The sequence below is a fragment of the Nyctibius grandis genome, chromosome Z (assembly GCF_013368605.1).
Source record: "Nyctibius grandis isolate bNycGra1 chromosome Z, bNycGra1.pri, whole genome shotgun sequence".
NCBI classification, from domain to species: domain Eukaryota; kingdom Metazoa; phylum Chordata; class Aves; order Nyctibiiformes; family Nyctibiidae; genus Nyctibius; species Nyctibius grandis.
In genome coordinates this window covers 24,208,945-24,229,026 of record NC_090695.1, presented here as the reverse complement: position 1 = coordinate 24,229,026, position 20,082 = coordinate 24,208,945, and the positions used below count along the sequence as shown (strand labels likewise).

Genomic DNA, 20,082 nt, shown 5'->3' with positions numbered 1-20,082 from the left:
GCTAGTACTTATCAAGTTTAAAGATTCAATGTTCTTTATTACCTGGTGGGACTCCATTTGTTACCCATGAGTCCTGCAGCTTCATCTTCTCTTCACTTTCATATGGACCAAATAAAAGACCATCCCTTTCTTGCCTCAGATAATATGATCCTTCTAAGTCACGAATCACAGGCAATTCTGATTTTAGGGCTTTCACTTCAGGGATAGTTGATGTCACAACATACTGATGATGAACAGGTATGAGAGGGTGCTGCAGGCCTATCATCTTGCCTATTTCACGGGCCCAGAAGCCTAGAGAAGACAAAAAACAAAACAGAAATATTCAAAGACTAATTTCAATGAATGGAAAATAACAGTAAAACATTTGCAGGAAGCACTGCACTTTATGGAATGTGTCAAAGAAATTTTTTTCCATACTTTTAATTTTCAAATTATTTTTCATATTATCCAGCATAATTTTCCCTCTATAATTGCATGTCCTTGTTCCTAATTATACTACCATATATTATTCTAATATACAGATGTTAAAAAAATGTAATTGGAAAAATATAAATTAAGCTTCTAAAAGTCCAGAAGAGAGTTTAATTAACAGTCCCAGAAACCCCATGGTTTATTTCAGTAAAGTAGGTCTGCAATACAGTCCTAACAAAGTCAGAAACACTTGAAAATCAGAATAAATTAGCTCACACCGTAGGTGTAAACCTAGCCTCTTACTATCAACCAAATGAGCTAGCATGTTTTCCCAAGACCTAACACCCCAGTAGAGCAAGGCAGTACTTTCAGCCAGTTAACCTGAAGAATTTAGGTTTCTGTCCTCTTTCACATGCATCATGTGACTCATATTAATTATGTCTCTCACATAGCAATCAATTCATTATGATGTTCGTATTGGTGAGTAGTCAGTGTGTTCTCCCATAGTCGTCCAATTAAAAGTGCTAATACAGACTGTGACCAGAAAAAGCAAGCAACAATTTCCATGCCCCTGAAGCCGATACAGACCCTGTATACTACTACTACTATACTATACTACTGTACATGTATACTACTAGGCATAAGTTAAAGAAGACCTAATTATTCTCTGTTAAGGTCCCTCCAGACTAGTTGTTTCCAGCTGGTAAGATACATTCACTTACTATGTACCTGTGTCAAAGTCAACGAGTGGAAGCCACTTAACTGCCAAACTTACTAGTTTGGGCTCTGCATCATGGCTCACATCTGCTGTGAGGCTGGAACATACAGACCCAGGAATCAGACAGATACAATCGACTGTGATGGCAGCTGCTGTAAGCAGCTTGGAATATCCCTCAGCCCCACTCTCCTGACTCTGTGGATCAAGGAGAGGAGGTCTAAGAAGTGGGAATGAAGGGGGAAAATACAATGAAGCAGGAGTTCCAGGGAAGTCTAGGAGTGAGGGTTGGGGGAAGGCGAAATGGAAGAGGAGGAGGAGGTAGCAGGGCCTTCCAAACAAAAGGCTATGTGCTATATGGCACCCAGGAAAACAAGGCAGGTCAGCCTAGTTCCTGTATAACCAGCTGACTCCAAACTGTTTATGCAAAACTACCTCCAGCAAGATTTGCTGCCCCTTCTCCTGGGACTTACACTCATGATGCCCAGCTTAACATAAAAATTTTCCTCCTTTTCACTGCTTACTTGTCTTACCCAGATACTTCTCTCTTCAACTCCACGATCTCCAAGACCTGGTCAAAATTTAGCTCTCAGAGCGCTGCAGGCACTAACAGTCATTAATGATCCTGAGCAGCCTCACCTGGGACTTCCACCCACACCCCTGCCCATGGGCCCCGGAGCCCTGTTTCGGGTCAGCTCAAAGCCTTCAGAACCTGTCTGAGCTGGACTGATTGCAGGCGTGCCTGTTTGCAGCTGTGTCACAACCATGCCCGTGCCTGGCCATGGACCTCATTGATCCAGACCCTGATCTGTGGACTACTTCCCAGCTTGACCTCAGTCCAGTCTTGTCTCTGTGGTCCTGCCTGTTGATCACTGGGCAGTATCTAACCCTGGTTACCGTCACCAGAGCTGTTCCTGACCAGTCTGCCTTCATCACTATGGATCTGCCTGTGCCTCATCCCCACAAACTTGCCTGGAGATCTGGACCGTGGGCTGACCCCGGCTGCTGGTTCCCGGCCTGCCCTGCTCCCTCCCTTGTGCCCTGTAGGACAGAGCCCGTGCTGGCTTGACCCCTGCCCTGCCAGCCTTGTTCCCACGCTTGGCTCCCTGTCCCACGGGGAGCAGCTGGCCCACGCTGCTTGCTGACAGTAACTTGGGAATTCATCGTCTCATCTTCTGGCATGGCCTGAAGTCAGGGCAATTAGGAAAGTTGAGTTGGGCTGTGCTGGCCTTATGCCATTCCCCCATGCCAGGAGGGCTGTCAATCTCTCATCTGACATTAGAAACCAGCCTCAGGGTCTAACACCCACAAGTTTTTAAAAATGCAAAGTTTCCGAGGACGTTTTCTGTGGTGACTCGCTTGATAATTGCTGACAGCCAGGTAAAGCAAGGGAGCAGTAAATCCAGGATCATGATAGACAGATCTGCATTTATCATGTGTAAGAGTTTTGCTTCTTAAAGGCATCCTCACCACTTGGAGGAGGCTCACTGACAGAACACTTGTTAAGTCAGTTAAATTAGCTCAGGGAAGGTCAGCAATTCAAAACATCCTTTAAGGTACTGAAACCTGATTTATGCTCCCCTTATACAAAAAACAGCCAAAAAATTAGTAAATTTGAATTTCTAGCACATCTGCGAGAGTGCTTGACCAACTTGGTCTCCTTCTATGACCAAGTGACCCGCTTAGTAGATGAGGGCAGGGCTGTGGATGTAGTCTATCTAGACTTCAGTAAGGCATTTGACATTGTCTCCCACAGCATCCTCCTAGACAAACTGGCTGCCCGGGGCTTGCATGGGTGGACTCTTCGATGGGTTAAAAACTGGCTGGATGGCCGAGCCCAGAGAGTGGTGGTGAATGGGGCAAAGTCCAACTGGCGGCCGGTCACTAGCGGTGTTCCCCAGGGCTCAGTTCTGGGGCCGGTGCTGTTCAATATCTTTATAGATGATCTAGATGTAGGGATTGAGTGCACCCTCAGTAAATTTGCAGATGACACCAAGCTGGGTGGGAGTGTGGATCTGCTGGAGGGTAGGAAGGCCCTACAGAGGGATCTGGACAGGTTAGATAGATGGGCCGAGACCAACGGCATGAGGTTCAACAAGAATAAGTGCCGGTTCTTACACTTCGGCCACAACAACCCCATGCAGCGCTACAGGCTGGGGGAAGAGTGGTTAGGAAGTGGCCCAGCGGAAAGAGACCTGGGGGTGCTGATCGACAGCCGGCTAAACATGAGCCAGCAGTGTGCCCAGGTGGTCAAGAAGGCCAATGGCATCCTGGCCTCTATTAGGAATAGTGTAGTCAGCCGGTCTAGGGAAGTGATCATCACTCTGTACTCGGCACTGGTGAGGCCACACCTTGAATACTGTGTCAGTTCTGGGCCCTGCACTTCAAGAAAGATGTTGAGGTGTTGGAGCGAGTCCAGAGGAGGGCGACCAAGCTGGTGAAGGGTCTGGAGGGTCTGACCTATGAGGAACAGCTGAGGGAGCTGGGGTTGTTTAGCCTGGAGAAGAGGAGGCTCAGAGGTGACCTTATTGCAGTCTAAAACTACCTGAAAGGAAGTTGGAGCGGAGTGGGAGTCAGCCTCTTCTCCCAGGCAACTAGCGACAGGACAAGAGGACACAGCCTCAAGCTTCGCCAGGGGAGGTTCAGGTTGGACATTAGGAAGAATTTCTTCTCAGAAAGGGTTATTAGACATTGGAATGGGCTGCCCAGGGAGGTGGTGGAGTCACCATCTCTGGATGTGTTTAAGAAAAGACTGGACATGGCACTTAGGGCCATGGTCTAGTTGACATGGTCATGTCAGGGCAATGGTTGGACTCGATGATCCCAGAGGTCTCTTCCAACCTGGTTGATTCTGTGATTCTGTGATTCTGTGATTCTGTGTTTCCTCCATTACATGACAAATACAAATGTGGATTTAAGTGGAGGCTAACAATCTTTAGGGAACTTCTTTTAATTTGGGCATTTCCTTGTCACCTACAAAGAAAACTATTTTAAGGGAAGGTCAGCTAATGATCCATAAAGGAGAAGGAAAGGTGAAGTAGCAGAAAATTCCATCTCTAGTATCATGCACTGTTTTCCTGACAAAATTGCTTGGACTTAAAAGAGATATTTGGAAAAGAATTAAAGCTCTGGAAACGTGCTTCTAATAAATTCACTATTTTGTTTACTCATTAAAACAGAGTAAGTGGGAAAACATAGAGAGCAAGCATATTCAAGCTTCTCAAAGAAAATAACAAAGGTAGAATTTTCGATCTTCGAACCTTAACTTTGTTTCTTTCATAACAATGTTAAATTTCTTAGCCATTGTTTGCAGAAGCACATTACAAACACAACTGATTTAAAATTGCTTTTGAATTAAAGGCAAATAGTTTAAGTTTGCCCAAAATCAAATTTTTAATATTGTACTTCTAAAAAAATTCACACTTAGGATAAGTGCTTATTTAATTGCTTAGAATAACAACAGCTGACATTTACTAAATTAAAAATATTACAATTTCTTTGTTTAAAGTTTTTGAACCATGCGCAAAAGCTGTTACAAAAATGGCAAAAGGAAGAATATGTTCTCTGAAACAAAACTCCAATTGGAAACAGATGTCAAGTCCTATCACACATAGTAAACGAAGGCAGAAATTATATCTCTAGGACATTTGTAAAGATTAAATTGTAGAGACTGCAAACATCTGATGCTGAAATATTTAGTGGTGGTATTACTTAGCATATCTGTTGAACTATGTAATCTATCTCCTTTTTTTAAAAAAGATAAAATCTTCCATCACTACATATGTATAAATGGTTGTATATACAGTGTGTATATGCCTGCAAATGTGTGCTTATATACACATACACATAGTGTATATATAAACTAAATTCACTATTTTTGCAGACTTTAATCAAACATTCCATTATAAATAGGCTGCAAATCACTTCAGCAGGCTCAATACCAGTTAGTTCATGTCAGGGATTATTTATTAGGCATCTGCTTTCTTCCAAAATGGAAATCACACATAAGGAACAGCTAAAGATTGGTTGAAACTAGTTTGTTCCAGTTCCACAGCAGATGTCAGTTGGGGGATGAGGGGGGAGAGAGAATGTAGAGAGCCTTCTGATATATTTTTCTCCGCTCATATTGCAACATGAGCCTAAAATATGAGCTCTGAATTATACCAGTCATGATCTGTAGTGGAATGAGGCAAGGCTGAGAAGAAGAATGAATGTTAGCTGAGAGAACATTTCTAAGAGATATATGTTATACAGTATTGATTTCATATCCTTAGCCAGAACATTAAGCAATATGTGCTCCAAATGTTCATTTTGACTGAATAGTTAACTACACAAGAGAATTAACTAAATATATTGTTGGTTTAACAACTTATTAAATAAAAAAAAAGACTATGAAAATTTCACAAGGGTGCATTCTAATTTTTGCACATAAACTTTGAAAAGCATTTACTAGAAAACTCTGCCTAATGTCAAATTGATACATAAGCCAAAGAAAGATAACTACACTACAAAAATATAAAGAAATCACTACATCTGTGATACTTCATCCATGTGATGCAGAGCCAATAGTTGGGAATAATGGGTGCTTAGAAGTTTGTGGCCTAAGTAAGAAGTCTGATTGCCAAAAGAACTGCCTTTCCATTCCATAATCTTGGATCATTCCCAGACCAATATAACCGTACTGTGTAACAAATGGCATAAGGATACCATTAGTAAGAGAGCTTATGATTTTGTAACTGAATGCTGTCCCATAATTCATGCCTGAAAGCCATGAACTGGCAGTCCAAAGGCAATCAAATATTGATGCCTCTCATCTTCTAAGTGCTTGACTTTGCGGTCTAAATAAAATTCTTTTACTTTGGTTTCCCTGTTTGTGTGGTTGCTTGGTTTCTAAAAAGCATATTGAACTCTTCTAGTCCTTTTTCTCTCCAAAATGTCGTTATGTGGCACTGTATGGACATCATGACCGTTCATGAGCACGCTTAGAACCTCGAGGTGAATTTTTTCGGATCCCTACTATCTTAGCTAGGCTTATAGCGATAACAGGTGATGACCTATGTATGGGAGGCACATGATGAGAAAGCACACTTTTCAATGTGTTTCCCAGTTAGTCTTTACTGAAAGCCTGGAATGATCTAGCACAAGGCTGTCTACATCCCAGACACTTAATGGAATTTCACCCAGTAAAGCTCATCCTCTCAGAGATCAGCCCTTTTATCCCATTCCCTCTATCCCAATCTTCTCGCTTCCCCATCCCTGCTTGTCTCATACTTGCTCTTCTTTTCTGCTCGGTCTCATACTCCACTCTTCTTACTCCAGTCCTTACATCTTTCTTCAGCTATTTTGTCTCCATGTGCAAGTCCAACTTCCTCATTTATCATATCCTGTCCCAGCTGCCTTCTCTTCCTTCCAATCTATTCCCATCTACATCTCCCTTGCTACTCAGCCAGTCTTTCATGCTTAGACAGCTCAAGCAGCCTCAATTATCCAGTCACAGTTTCACACACAACCAGTCCTCAAGTATCCTTCCTAATCTTTTTGTCCGAAAAGCTCCAGCTCCAGTTCCCTTAATGAAACTTGTCAGATCCCTTTCCGCTATCCCTACCCATGGCGTCATCTCCACTGTTGCCATCCCCACAGTCCCTCCCAGTTCGAGCTTCCTTATTCAGCAAGTCCTCTAGTATGTAAGTGTTCCACTTGCTGCCAGTGCTCCAAACCACCTCCACGAACCTTTCCCAAGCATTTCATTCTCCCGGTCTATTTCCCTTTCAGTACAACTCACTCATAATTCCAATTGTCAGCCATGGTTATTCTACCCACCAACAAGTATAGTCCCTGTCTCACTCAACTTCTTCATTTTATCTGCTTTGCACTAGAAATATATTTTTTTTTCTTTTCCACTGCACAGATGTAAAAAGGAATTATAAAGACATATCCTTGCTCTCTGTTCACTTGTCCCATCTGAGCAAAAAGAGAAAGTCCTCTTGAGCCATCACAGCTTCTTACTGAACTCTGATTATTCACTGAGATGGGATGTATGAAAGACTCATGCCCTAAAAATGCGGATTTGATTCAGTTTGAGACAGACAGAGTCTGCAAAAATTTCACCCGAATGGAAAATATTCAGCATGTTTTCAAACTATTGAAAACACAAAGTCTTCGACTAGGAAGTAGAAGGCACGCTTACACAGGAGATGCCAACAGTTTCACCGGTAATATATTTTTCTATAACTTGTATAAAGCAGCATAAAAATAAGCGAAGTTTAGATTGAATACAGTTTTTTAAGACTATCAACTTGTTCAGGAAAATAAACACAAATCCAAAGGACTCTTGCCCAAAAGCTCTTTGAAGCAGAAACAACAGTTTGGCTTCTTTAACACACTGAAGAACAAAAATTGCATATGCAAATACAAGCTCCTTTTAGTTAGGACATTTTTATTCCATGGGAAAAATGTATTGTTAAGCCAAGTGCATGTTTAATATATTACTCAGAGGGCAACACAAATCTTTTGTTTCAAGGATATGTGGATAGAGTTAAATCTTAGAGAAAGATAATACTGAAATAAGCAGGGTTATCTTACTTGCTGCAAATCCTCAGTGTCTTCGAAAAAACAGTGAAGACATTTCTACTTTATTTATACACCCCTTTTCCCTTCCTAAGTAGCTCTCGTAAGATTTTAGAGGACAATATGCATAGACAGCAGCCTGTTTCTTCTACACAACTTACTGTAGACCAGTAAAGGTCTCTTCTGCTACTAAAATCTAACAAGACAGTCTGACTAGTAACTGCTGGAGACAAACCAGAAAGAAATTTGATTAATGCCTAATCAAGGACAATTAACATAAGAGCTAAATTTCCACAATACTGTATGCGCAAAGTAAGTTTTACCACAAACCAAGTGAATACTCAAAACCATAGATTACTCATTCCTCTGATCCACACAATTCAGTACAGATGCTCCATGTCAGCTAGTCTGTAAATCTGAAGAGTATTCAAATGCTTATGTTACCTGCAGTATTCACAATTCTCTTTGCTCTAATTATTCCAAGTGGTGTTTCAACTTCCCATGTCCCATCTGATCTGGAGTTCAGATTAGTCACTTGGATGGGGTAATTTAATTGGGCACCATATTTTCTGGCTCCTGCAGCTAAGGCCATAGTGAGAGAATAGGGATCAATATGACCATCTCCAGGGTTATACAGGCCAGCGAAAACCTAAGCGGAGGTAAAATACCAGAAAATGAAAGAAATTAAAATTTATGAAAATTAACCTATTTTTTTAAAAAACACTATTTCTTGAATGCAGTCAACCTTAAGGAGTCAAATCAAAACAAATTTTCAAAACATGTAATATTATCAAGCCTTCAGATAGCCAAATTAACAATGGTATAAGGAAGTGAAGTTGCTCAGTTCTCCCATGCAATCAAAGGCTGCAATGCTTAAATATTATAATATTATATATATTATAATTAATAGTACGCATACTGGCATACAGTATGCACTAAAATGCACGTGAGTCTGATTTTAGTTTATAATGCATTTTTTTTTCACTGAAAAACAAGAATTTATTGTACAATTTGTATAAAAGAAACAGACCTTAGGTCTACATATCTGATAAACCACTATTTAATTGCAATGGAAGTTACTATTCATAAAATTGAGTTCTTTACCATATCCATGTTCAACAAGGGAAATAGCTCTTGTACTTTCTCAGGCGTGATTAGGTACTGCTCTGTTGAGTGCCAGCCGGCACGCGTCATTTGGTATTTGAATTCATCCACCCTAGTGGGGGTTGAAGCAATTCTGATGCTGCCAGGCTGATGAAACCCCACAGCCTAAAACAAAGAACAAAAGTGAATTAATGAAAGAACCTTTACTCATCTCCATAAATGCATGTTCCGAAGTCTACAGGAACTTTGCCACTAACATCACTGAAAAGAGACTCAAATAAGTTAGGTGCCCTTGAAAGAACAAGACTTAAATGTAAACTCCTAGAGGAAATAAAATTTTAAGAAAAGTTATTACATTAACTTCCTAGGTTAATACATACTATCTTCAAAACAGTTCTAAAAAGCTTTTATTGAATGTTGTGACACTATTATTTTAACAAGGTTTGATTAATATTTGAATTTATGCACTCATACACTTTCAAAATCAGAATCAGATGCATCCCCAAAATAAATATATAATTGTTTATATTAAAGTCTATCACCTGCATAATTTTCTGTTGAGATGCTGCAGAATAAATTTAACTGACTAAGCACCTTTATTGACACAATGAATAACCACCTTCCTTTTTTGTCTTTTTAATAAAGTAGAATTCCATATATAGCTGGACACTGAATGCTCACTTTCTGGCATACACTATGTACTTCACCTTTTCTGTGTTACCTCACAGGACATCAATATGGCTGAATAAGTCTTTTAGTAGAACTCACAGTGATAATCTGCTGTAGTATCTTATATAGCTGAACAGCAGAATGAAGAAAAAAAGCATTTTATTACAATCATCAAGTTTGTAGACTAGTACAGTGAGGATCATGCAATTTCTGCTGCAGTCTGAAGCAAGAATGAATTTAGTAAATGAAATCTATGTGGCTGAATGATGCCAGATAAAAAAGACAACTCCCGTGTTTCTCTGCATACCCATTCCTTAAGTCACTAAATAAAAACACATCTCTGAAAGGATGGGAAGAATTGCAGCAATCTTCTCAAGTACAGACAGCATCATATGATATGAATCGTTAGGTGGACACGTTTAAAGCAGGAATGTACCATAATCAATCCATTCATTCCAGATCCTTGATGCTATTTTAACTTCTATACCAAGCTGAAGTTGCAGACTCTCAGTCTGCTGATCTTCTGAGATGTTTGACGAAAACCATTTTCTTAAATTTCAGAGGGATCTGGGAAATCATCTAAAATATTTAGTGGCTAAGCATCAGACTATATGCAGGCTGGAGAATCTATTTCAATAAAATGGGGGCCTTATGATAGTCATGAACACACATATAATCAACTTGTCAACTCCAAACTGTTCTGTAAGACTATTAGTAAGGTTAACATTGGTCTGAAGTAATATTTAAAAGATTAAGGAGATTACCTGTCCAGTCTCTTCTTCCAGCTTTTCATAGAGTTTGATGCTGTAAGAATGGATTTTCTTCAGGTTTATTCCAGGATGAAAATAAGTAGTTAAACCAGCCTCAAATAAGAAATAGGAACAACAACATAGAGATATGATTAGAAATGCAGTGTTTTCTTTCCCTCCTTCCAACTGTCATTCAAAAAGAAATTGTCAAGATACTGTAAAGAAAAGCAACACATGGATAGAGCCAACTGCTACAAAAATAAAATCCTTTCTCTACTTAGGGCATTCTTGTTCTCTGCACACATGTTTTTCCACCTGTCTTTTCTTATCAAATTTGTCAACACCTGATACCCTTGCAGTTGTTCTCTCCTATGGTTTTCTTTCTTCCTTAAATTGTTCAGTTGTCTGTTTCAAATCTTTTGGAAGAGACACACGTCTCCATTCCTGATCAACGACATCAACTGATTAATTCTAAATGTCCTGTAGTACGATCTTTTGCTTCCTGCAAATGGAGATGGGAGAGAGACTAAACCTTCATAAAGATGAGATCTTAACAAAAGTTATTACTTTCGTGGGGTGTGAACAGCAGGGCGGTGAAGTCAATATTCTTCTGTTCTCAAAAGCTGTCTCATGTGGCAGTTGAAGAGCAATTGCTGCGTTTCAGAAATAGCTTAAGAAATTAGTGTACATATTTTGCACATCATTTTACTAGGTCTGACTTTAGAAAGCTGTCAAGCCCTTTTGCGTTCATGCAAAGATAAAATCAAGTAGTTAGTACAGCCTCTTCTATATATAAGGAAACTGCTCACCTCCTACAAGAGACAGCTGCATCAATCTAACTACATTCATAACATTTAGTGCTTAAAAAAAAAGCAGAGTTAAAATGTTACTGAATTTAAGCCTATGTCTTTGTATCTCCTGAATTTGACATCTCACTAAAACCCTTCTTCCAAGTGAGACAACAGAAATGCAAAATTACCTTAGGTTTTCAAGCTAAGTAACTATATTGGTTTAAATACTTTATACATATATATATGTAGTGCATATTTTGCTAACTAAAATAGAGCTTATTCATAGATGAAGGTTGCTTCAATTAAGGGAGCTAGACACCAGAGTCCACCTTTGAGTTCACTGCCATTCTGAGAAAAAAAAAGGCAGGAAACCTAAAGGTGACAAGTAACACACACGTTAGAGTTTTGATAGTTTCCTTCTAAGTTGCCTAGTATGCACATACACTATTCTTGATTTCAGCTTGTCAGCTGTTCTGTGCTACATAAGGCTTTAACTTTTAAAGCTAGTGGAATAACTGTATACATATGAATAACAAAAGCAAGATTTAGTGGTCTTTAAAGACCTATTTTAATTCAAACTTATTTAATTATGCTAAGAACCTATTAAATGTTAGACTTCTCTATAATTAACTTCAACGTATATTGCATGAATTAGATCGCACATCCTCATTTTTTGAAACCATGGCCTCTTCTGACCCATCTTTGTCAGTGCAGCTTCACATTTAAGACCTGATCTTTTTCTTCAGAAACAATTAGCTTCAAATTGCTCTTAGCAAATGGCTTACACTCAGATACTATGTCCCTCAAAAAACATACTCACTGCCTGAGATGACAGGTACTCAGTATCTTCAGAGCAAGAGTATGACAAGTGTCTGGCATTACTGAATATATGTATGTCTTTACACTGGCGACAGTGTTAAGTTCTTCCTACCTTTCTTTGTGAGGATTTTATCTTTCTTATATCTTGAAGTTTATATATGATATCATGGTATACTACATGAATGAAATGCCAAAATAAACCAATGGAAAAATATGCTAAATTAATCATCTAGCGGTATTATATTTTTCAGTTGTGCCTGTATTTTAGTCATAAATCTGCTTGTAGTTCCCTAGGTATGTTTGGTATTGTTCATTACCTCAAAATTCTGAGTTTAAAAACTGATCACACAAATCGTAGGAGGAATAAAAATCTACCAAGAGCCATACTAAGCACAAAGCAGCCACATTGAATTCAGGAAGTCCCTGGGCTAGATTAATAGTCTGGAAAAATATTACTTGTCCTTTTCTTATTATCATATCATATCATCATCATACTGGACACTGCTGGAGACTAGGTATTTGACTTAATGTGTTTTTGATCTCATTTGATACATGTGGTTTTATGATGTTGTGAACACATTTATTTTAATTACCTCAGAATTTATTTTAATTACCTCAGCCCTAAAACCCAGGGCTGTTTCACTGCTGAATTTTTAATTAAAACTTGCTTGTTTCTTAAAAAGTAAATCCTACGGGCCTTTTTTCTGTGTACACAGAATAAAGAAATAAATTAGGCATTTAAATGTTTACATTTCTTTAGCCATTTACAATAACCTATGAGTAACTGATTTACTTGTACCAGCAAATTGTGTCATCTCATATTATTTTTACTGTCTTCTTTTGTTTATGTAAACATTTTCTGGTCTTCTGTTATTTTTCCAAATGTATTTTCCAGATGTAGGGAAATTCCATTTTAGTGGTCACTGTTAGTAAAGTAATTTTGAACCAAATGAACCACAAATCACTTGCAAGCTAGCTATAAGTCCATATACATTCAAGAGCATATAACAGAAGGAATTAAATCAAAACTTCTCTCTCTGACATTTTTAAGTGAATAAAAGAATTTTAAACACATTTGATGCCTTTTGGCATAGATAAAGCATGTTTCTGATTTCAGGAGTGCAGTTGGGAGACAACTATAATCTGACTGGACTACATAAAAAAGATCATAGAATCATAAAATAATGACAACAAAATAAACAGATTGAATGGGTCTTCAGGAGGTCTCTATCCAACCTCATACTCAAAGCAGGGCCAGCTACAACATCAGACCAGGTTGCCCAAGATTTTCTCCATCCTAGTCTTGAAAATCTCCAAGGATAGAGACTGCACTACTTCCCTGGCCAAGTATGGAACTTTGCATTTGTCCTTGTTAAATTTCGTTAAGTTCCTATCCTTACATCCTTCCAGCCCATCTAGGTCCCTCAGCATGACAGCCCTGCCCTTGAGTGCATTGACTGGCCCTCTCAGTTTCGTGTCAACTGCACACTTGATGAGTATGTACTTCATCACCTCTTCCAGATCGTCGATAAAGATATTAAACAGGATGGGTCCCAGGGCAGACCCCTGTGACACTCCACTTATTTCCAGGCTTTGGGTAGAGAATGACCCATTAACTACTACCCTCTGAGCCCAACTATCCAAACAGTCTTTTAACTATCTAACTGTCCAGCCATACAGAACATAACATCTTCAGTTGAATACATTATTATGGGAGACAGTGTCTAAAGTCTTGCTAAAATCTAGGTAAGTGACATCAGCTGCTCTTCCTTTGTATACAGATTCAGTCATTTTATCATAGAAGGCAATCAGGTTTGGTCAGACATGATTTACGCTTGGTAAATCTATGCTGAACTGTTCCCCAATCACCTTTTTTTGCCCTTTATGGGCCCAGAAATATGATCTGAGACTTGCTCCATGATTTTCCCGAGAACCAAAGTATGGCTAGCTGGTCTTAAGCTCCCTTGCTTGTCCCTTTGGCTTTTTTTAAAGATGCATACATTTGCCCTTCTCCAAATGTTGTGCACCTCCCCTGATCTGCACAGTCTTTCAAAGGTGATACATCCGCAGCCTTGCAATACCATCAGCAACATTCTTGCATGCAGCCCATCTGGTCCAATGTATGTGCATGAGTCAAGTTCTCCCAATAATCCCTGTCTCGATCCTCATCCACTGCTGGTAGTTCCTCTTCTCCTTGAACCCTGCTCAGAGCACATAGGCCTGAGAAACCTTGGCAGTGAAAACTCAGACAAAGAAGGCATTCAGTACTTCAGCCTTATCAGAGTACACTGTGACCAAATTACCCACCTCATTCAGCAATGGTCCTGCTGAACATTTTTCCTTGTTCAGTCTACTAACGCAGCAGTAGAAGCTCTTCTTGTTGCCTTTAGTGTTCCATACAAGTCTCAACTCTAGTTGAGCTTTGGCTTTCCTAACACCCCCTGTACATGCTCAGGAAATTTTTCTAAATTACCCCTCCATAGCCTTTTCCTGCTTCCACATGCTGTACACTGTGGTTTTGCTCCAGAACTCAGTCATAGGCTCCCTGTCTGGCCCAGCTGGCCTCCCAGTGTGTTTACTTGTTTTCCTGACTTTCAGGGTGGGCTGTTCTTGTATTTAAAGGAGAGTTGCTCTAGATTTTGCTCTGTTTTCATATAACAGAGATTGTGCTATTCTATTGTAAGTGAACATGATCTGGGAAAATAATTTTAAGAATGGCCACTTTGCTATGAGAACTGACACAGTGATTTTAAGGCATTTTTATAGTTGAAATTTTCTTTGTTGAAATGTTCATGTATCAGTTTTGTTCTATCCCAGTCTGTTTAGATTTTATACTAACCGCATTTTTTAAATTAGCATTCTGGAGGAAAATAGCATAGACACTGTTATCACATATACTCTCTCTTCTTGCAAGTATGACCAAGTCATAACAAGTTTTTATTTGTCTTGTGCTGTGCTTTATTAACTATCCGCAGCAAAATCAGTTGTATGTTGCAAGAAAAAGTATCACGTAACAGAATGAGACATTAAACATTTTCTGAGAAAACACCTTTTAAAAAAGTAACAACACAATAAATCTATTTGCTGAGTGAGTTATATATCCCTTGTTCAGACCTTAGGGCTTCAGTGAGATTGCAAACGATGTGACCTGCAGAACAGCACAACTTCGAGTTCTCAAAGCCTAAGTCCTGCCCTAATTTACACAGATATAATAACCACTTCTTTGTCATGGTTAGATAGGTATAAAAATGAGAAGCACTTGCTCTATCTCCTTATTACTGATAATATAAAAAAGTGCACACTTTCTGTGCTGTTTTAATAACATACATGAGTGTCAGCCAAATTTATCTCAGACCTAAGAAGTGGAAGAAAGTTTTGGCAGCAACACTCACAGGAATATGATCTACATGAAACATGATCCTGAGCTCTGGCAGGACTTACCGGACTGTGAAAGAGGGAAAATGTGGTATAGTACAGCAACACCTGAACCAGACTTTCAGCATTCGTGGCTGCAGGCAATATACTACGTGCCATTTCACATGCTAAATATATGTGTAATTTTCCTCTGTATCTAGTATTGTATCACTGTGAGGAAACCACTGATAAATGCACAGTAGAACAAAGAACTCACAGTCACAGTTTTGATCTTTCTCATAGTCTGAAAAAGACTTATCATCAACATTTTCATCTTCAGACAGAGCACTCTGAGTTCAATGAAAAGAGACAGTATCCCATGTAGTTTACCTAATAGTTATCCATTTTAACCTGTCCCGTAACTAGGTGTCTTGCTGTGTTAATCGCATCAAATTCTGTTGCAACAGGTGCCACAAGGCAGCCCTCTCAACAGCCCAGTGCAGGCATTTTCTCTGCTGCTCTCCAGGTCCCTCCACACCTTTGAAACAGAGTTCCTCACTCACATTCACTAAGAAGTGGGGGCAAAAATACTGAAGAAGAGATTGCTTTTATATGTTATGAGCAATAAGCTAGAGTGAGCAAGTATAATGACGAGAACAAAGGAAACGTTCAGTAACAACTCCCCATTCATTATTTTGGTTTCTTACTCAATGAGAAGATTTTTATTATTTTTTACACACATATTGTTCTGTATATGCATTGGGTAAATAGAAATCAGTCTGTGCCTCACTCATATACTTAAGTCACAGTACTTCTTTGAGCATTTCATAGTTATGACTCAATACACAAGACGCATGATCTGACACTATAGTGTTGCTCTGTTCACTGAACTATACCAGCTGTGGTATGGTTCTGTCTAAAAGACACGTACTTACTGAATTTTGTTTTTCCTAACTCCATACCATGTGTTTTCTTTTGCTTTGTTTGTTGAAAAGCAAGTTAAATGAAGCGGAAACCTACTCACACATTTCAGGGAGTGATTTTTTTTAATTTCATTTTTTAGTATTGTTCTCTCATAAGGCCCCAAACACACAAAACATCTGCACTAAGATGAAGTATTTCAAACCTCAGACTTCCTCCCCTGCAAGAAGTATGAGAATACAAATCAAATATAATCCATCTGAGCTATCCTCCTTAATTTGTTCCCGAAAGGCACTCAGATACTATAGTTATAAGTATTGCATAAATGCTCTGTTGTATTAACAGAGTAGTTCTAGAGATAGCAAGCTGTTGGGTTTTTACTCTTTTGTATTGCTACACACAGGGATAACATTCTCCCAATTTCAGCTGAGCACAGCTGGAAATGAATGGAAAAAGCATCTGTTACTGTGGTAAGCTTTATTTCATTTTGTTACACTACCTACTCCAGACACTGACATAGAAAATATGTAATTACATACATGCTTGTTGTGCACCAGTATGTCCATGTGATTAGCATTATTACAGGAGGTGTCCCCACCCTGTCATTATTACATGTATGTTCTTTTCCTTAGAGTACAGAGAAACACTCTGCCTTAAAAAAACCCACAGTGTACGGTTGTTAACTTTGCAACCCCAAGATTTTGTGTAACGTCAGCAGTGGAAGGAAAGAAAGCTCTTGCCTCTAATAAGAATCAGTTTCTGGGACAGGGATATTCTCTGAGAACTGAACACTGATGCTGCTTCTTGATCACCTATTTTTCAGGATGGCACATACATAAAAAATAATCACACATACAATAATGTCAAATTCCATATTTCTGGTTTTTGCATGCCAGTGTGTCCTGGTTTGGCCCAAACCAGGCCAATTAGTCTTAGAGAAACCAAGGTCACTGCTAAATTCCTCACTGCTTATGAGTGAAGAGACGAAGGGGGGTTGCACCTGCAGGGAGGAGCAGACAGGGCAGGTGACCCAAGATTGACCAACGAGGTATTCCATCCCATACATGACATTCTCACTTTCCTATTTATCACTAACCCACTGCCTCCTGGAGGTGGGGCCCAGGAGGGAGGGGCCCTCCTGTCTCCCACTGATTGGTACCAGCTTTCCCAATTCTCCAGTTAAAAGCCTGCAGGTGTGATGGCAAAGGGAGCTACTGCATTTTCCCCTCTGCCTGTGCTGGGGGAGCAACTCTGCCTGAGGAGGATTTCCAAGCTCTTGATCTTGGTTTTGTATATATTTGTATATATTTGTTTATTTCTATTATTCTTATTATACTCTTTTTCATTACTATAGTTTATTAAAACTGTTTTAACTTTCCAACCCATAAGTCTCTCTCCCTTTTCCCTTTCCCTTTGGGTGGGGGGGGGGAGGGTTAACAGAGAGCATCTGCCACAGGTTTAATAGCTGGCCCAGCTTTAAACCGTGACACAGTGCAACCACTTCCAATGATAAAGTCTGCAGTATAAATTAGATTACCTTAGAAATAGAACCTTAAATTTAAACAGTCCAAGTTGAACTGAAGTTTAAAGTCTAAATCCAGTTAACTGCTAAAAATGTATAACAATACTAACAGCTACCTTCCAGTAATTTCAAAATACAGTATTGGTCCGAATTTTTACAAATTAGAAAAGTTTACTATGGATAGCTGAACCAACTTTTCAAAACTCATATAGCCAATCTATAAAGAAATCAGTACTAAAGTTTCTATCTATAAAATAACAAAGATATAGTTCATCTCTGGAAAGCCAGGGAATATAAAGGTAACGAAACTTCTACCACTGTTAGATACACAAACTGCTGTTAAGGAGAGATCAACAAAACATTTCTTACTGCGTGCCAAGTAGATCCTGCAGTGAGCTCAGACTTTTCCAGCAGAACGACATCCTTCAAGCCAGCCTTAGACAAGTGATAGGCTAGACTCACACCAACGCAACCACCTCCGATGATCACTGTGTCTGCTCTATCTTTCCCCAAGGAAGGAGATGGGGTTTCTTTCCTGGGGAAAAAGAATTACAGAAAGTTACAAAAAGACAATTGCACTTTTGTCCACCTCTTTTGTTTACTGCTCCAATCATAATATAACTTGGTGCCTCCTTGAGAGTCTAGACACACCTGACTTAAAACCTAACCTGTTCACTCTTACCTTCTTTTACAGTAAAGGGTAAAGTAAAGTAAACAGGGTCATATATAAACAGTAGTAATACAAAAAGCAAAGCAAGTTTGCTTCCACTCACAACTTCAAATATTTGTTATTTGTCCAATATACCCTTATATGTAGACCCTATTTTTCAATGAGAAACTGTAGCTCTGAAATGACAGTGTCAAAACCTAACTTTTCAAAAGTGCTATAGTTTACGCAACACAGTCTTTTAAAAATGTCTACTTAGTAAAGCTCCTTAATAAATTTCTAAAGCCAATGTCAGCAGACTACATCAGTGTTTGTGTTCATGAACAATGAAACTTAATGTTTATTTTCATGTTCTGTCTATTTTGACATGTTCTACTTTGCTGAAATCAAAACGTTATAAAACAGGTTTTTGTCAATGGCTCCCACCTGCTACTACACCACACTGCATCTTCACAACCACTTTAAGCCACCACAAACCACAACTGCTGCCATAGGCAGCTCCATTCTTCTCCATCTCATCTGATCCTCCTCTCTACTGCCCCATCCACAGACAGCCAAGCAGCAAGCCAGATCAGGAAATTTATCCAAATTAAAAAAAGCCTGTTTTTTTTTGATGCGAGACAAGGTAGGACCTCTTAGTACAGGAGCAGTACAGACTACTGTGAAACCACACCACACTACACTACAAACCACACTGTGTCCCTTCAGCACAGTTAATCAACACTCAATTTTATCTCCCCCTACTCCTTGTACATTTGCTTTTGCAACTTCTCTGCAAAAGGCTTTCTAATGTGTAACTAGACTTCCACCTGTCCTCCACTCAGAAGTCAAAGCTATTAGTTGTGTGTATTATGAATGGCAATCTTATAAAATAATGTGACATTTTAAATGGAATTGCAGAGGGAATATGCACTATGCTTATTCACTATGTGGCAATGAATGAAAAGTAAAATAAGTGGGAGCACTGGACAACATAGGTTTTCTGTATTTGGTGCACCACACACTTGCACGTGTTCTTTTTTGAGATTACATATTAATTTTTGCAAGTTAACAGCAAGCTGTTTAACAGTCAGATGTGAGACCCTTGCACTAGCTCCTACACCAAATTTTGATGCATGTGGTAAGCAAGGTCAAGCGTGGAGGCTTTTCTCATGCTTCTTTTATGCCATGAATTTGAGATTACCTCACCTACTTTCAGCTCTTTTCAAACCTTTTCTTTCAAACCCATCAGCCTGGTGAAGAATCCGTGGGGTACCTTCCCTGTGAACTGCACGGCTGACCCAGATGTTTGCTCATGCTCGTTAGAACAGGTCGCTTTTCGCTCATTGATATGGCCCAGAAAACAACAGGAGGGATCTCTCTACACCAGCTCAGCGACTGACCTCGGGCTGGGTCCGGTGAGGCGCGGGGAGGAAAGATGCACCCCCTGCCCACGGGTACAGGCCTCGGCGGCCCGGTGACCCCGACCGGCCGCTGGTGGAGCAAGGCAGGCGGCAGGAGCCCGTTCCCCTTCCCGCCTGCCCCTCACAGCCCCCGCCGGGCAGCCTTACCCTCGGGGGCCGCGTCCTGAGGCGGTGACAGCCGCCACCGTTAAAGACTCCTCTGCCCGCGCCTCCCCACCGCCCCCGGCCCGGCCCGGCCCACGGGCCCGCACTCACCGCCCCTGGGCGCCCGCGCCGCCGCCGAGGGGCCGCAGGGCAGCCGCGGCGAGGGGGTCGGGCCGGCCGCCACGGCGGGGGGGCCGCAGCCACCGCAGGGCTCCCCGCAGCACCGCGTTCATCCCGCACACAGCC

At 40.1% G+C, this 20,082-nt stretch overlaps 1 protein-coding gene across 1 annotated transcript in view; it reads right to left on the bottom strand.

Annotated features, from left to right (window-relative positions):
• The window catches only part of DMGDH (dimethylglycine dehydrogenase), a 50,066-nt gene extending 29,997 nt beyond the window's left edge, over positions 1–20,069 (bottom strand). The window contains exons 1-6 of the mRNA XM_068422219.1: positions 19,948–20,069; positions 17,992–18,157; positions 10,231–10,329; positions 8,798–8,962; positions 8,138–8,342; positions 43–291 (exon numbers count right to left, since the gene is read on the bottom strand). Coding sequence (XP_068278320.1) covers positions 43–291; positions 8,138–8,342; positions 8,798–8,962; positions 10,231–10,329; positions 17,992–18,157; positions 19,948–20,069 — 1,006 coding nt within the window. The remainder of the gene's footprint in view (positions 1–42; positions 292–8,137; positions 8,343–8,797; positions 8,963–10,230; positions 10,330–17,991; positions 18,158–19,947) is intronic.
• Between the last annotated feature and the right edge of the window lie 13 nt (positions 20,070–20,082).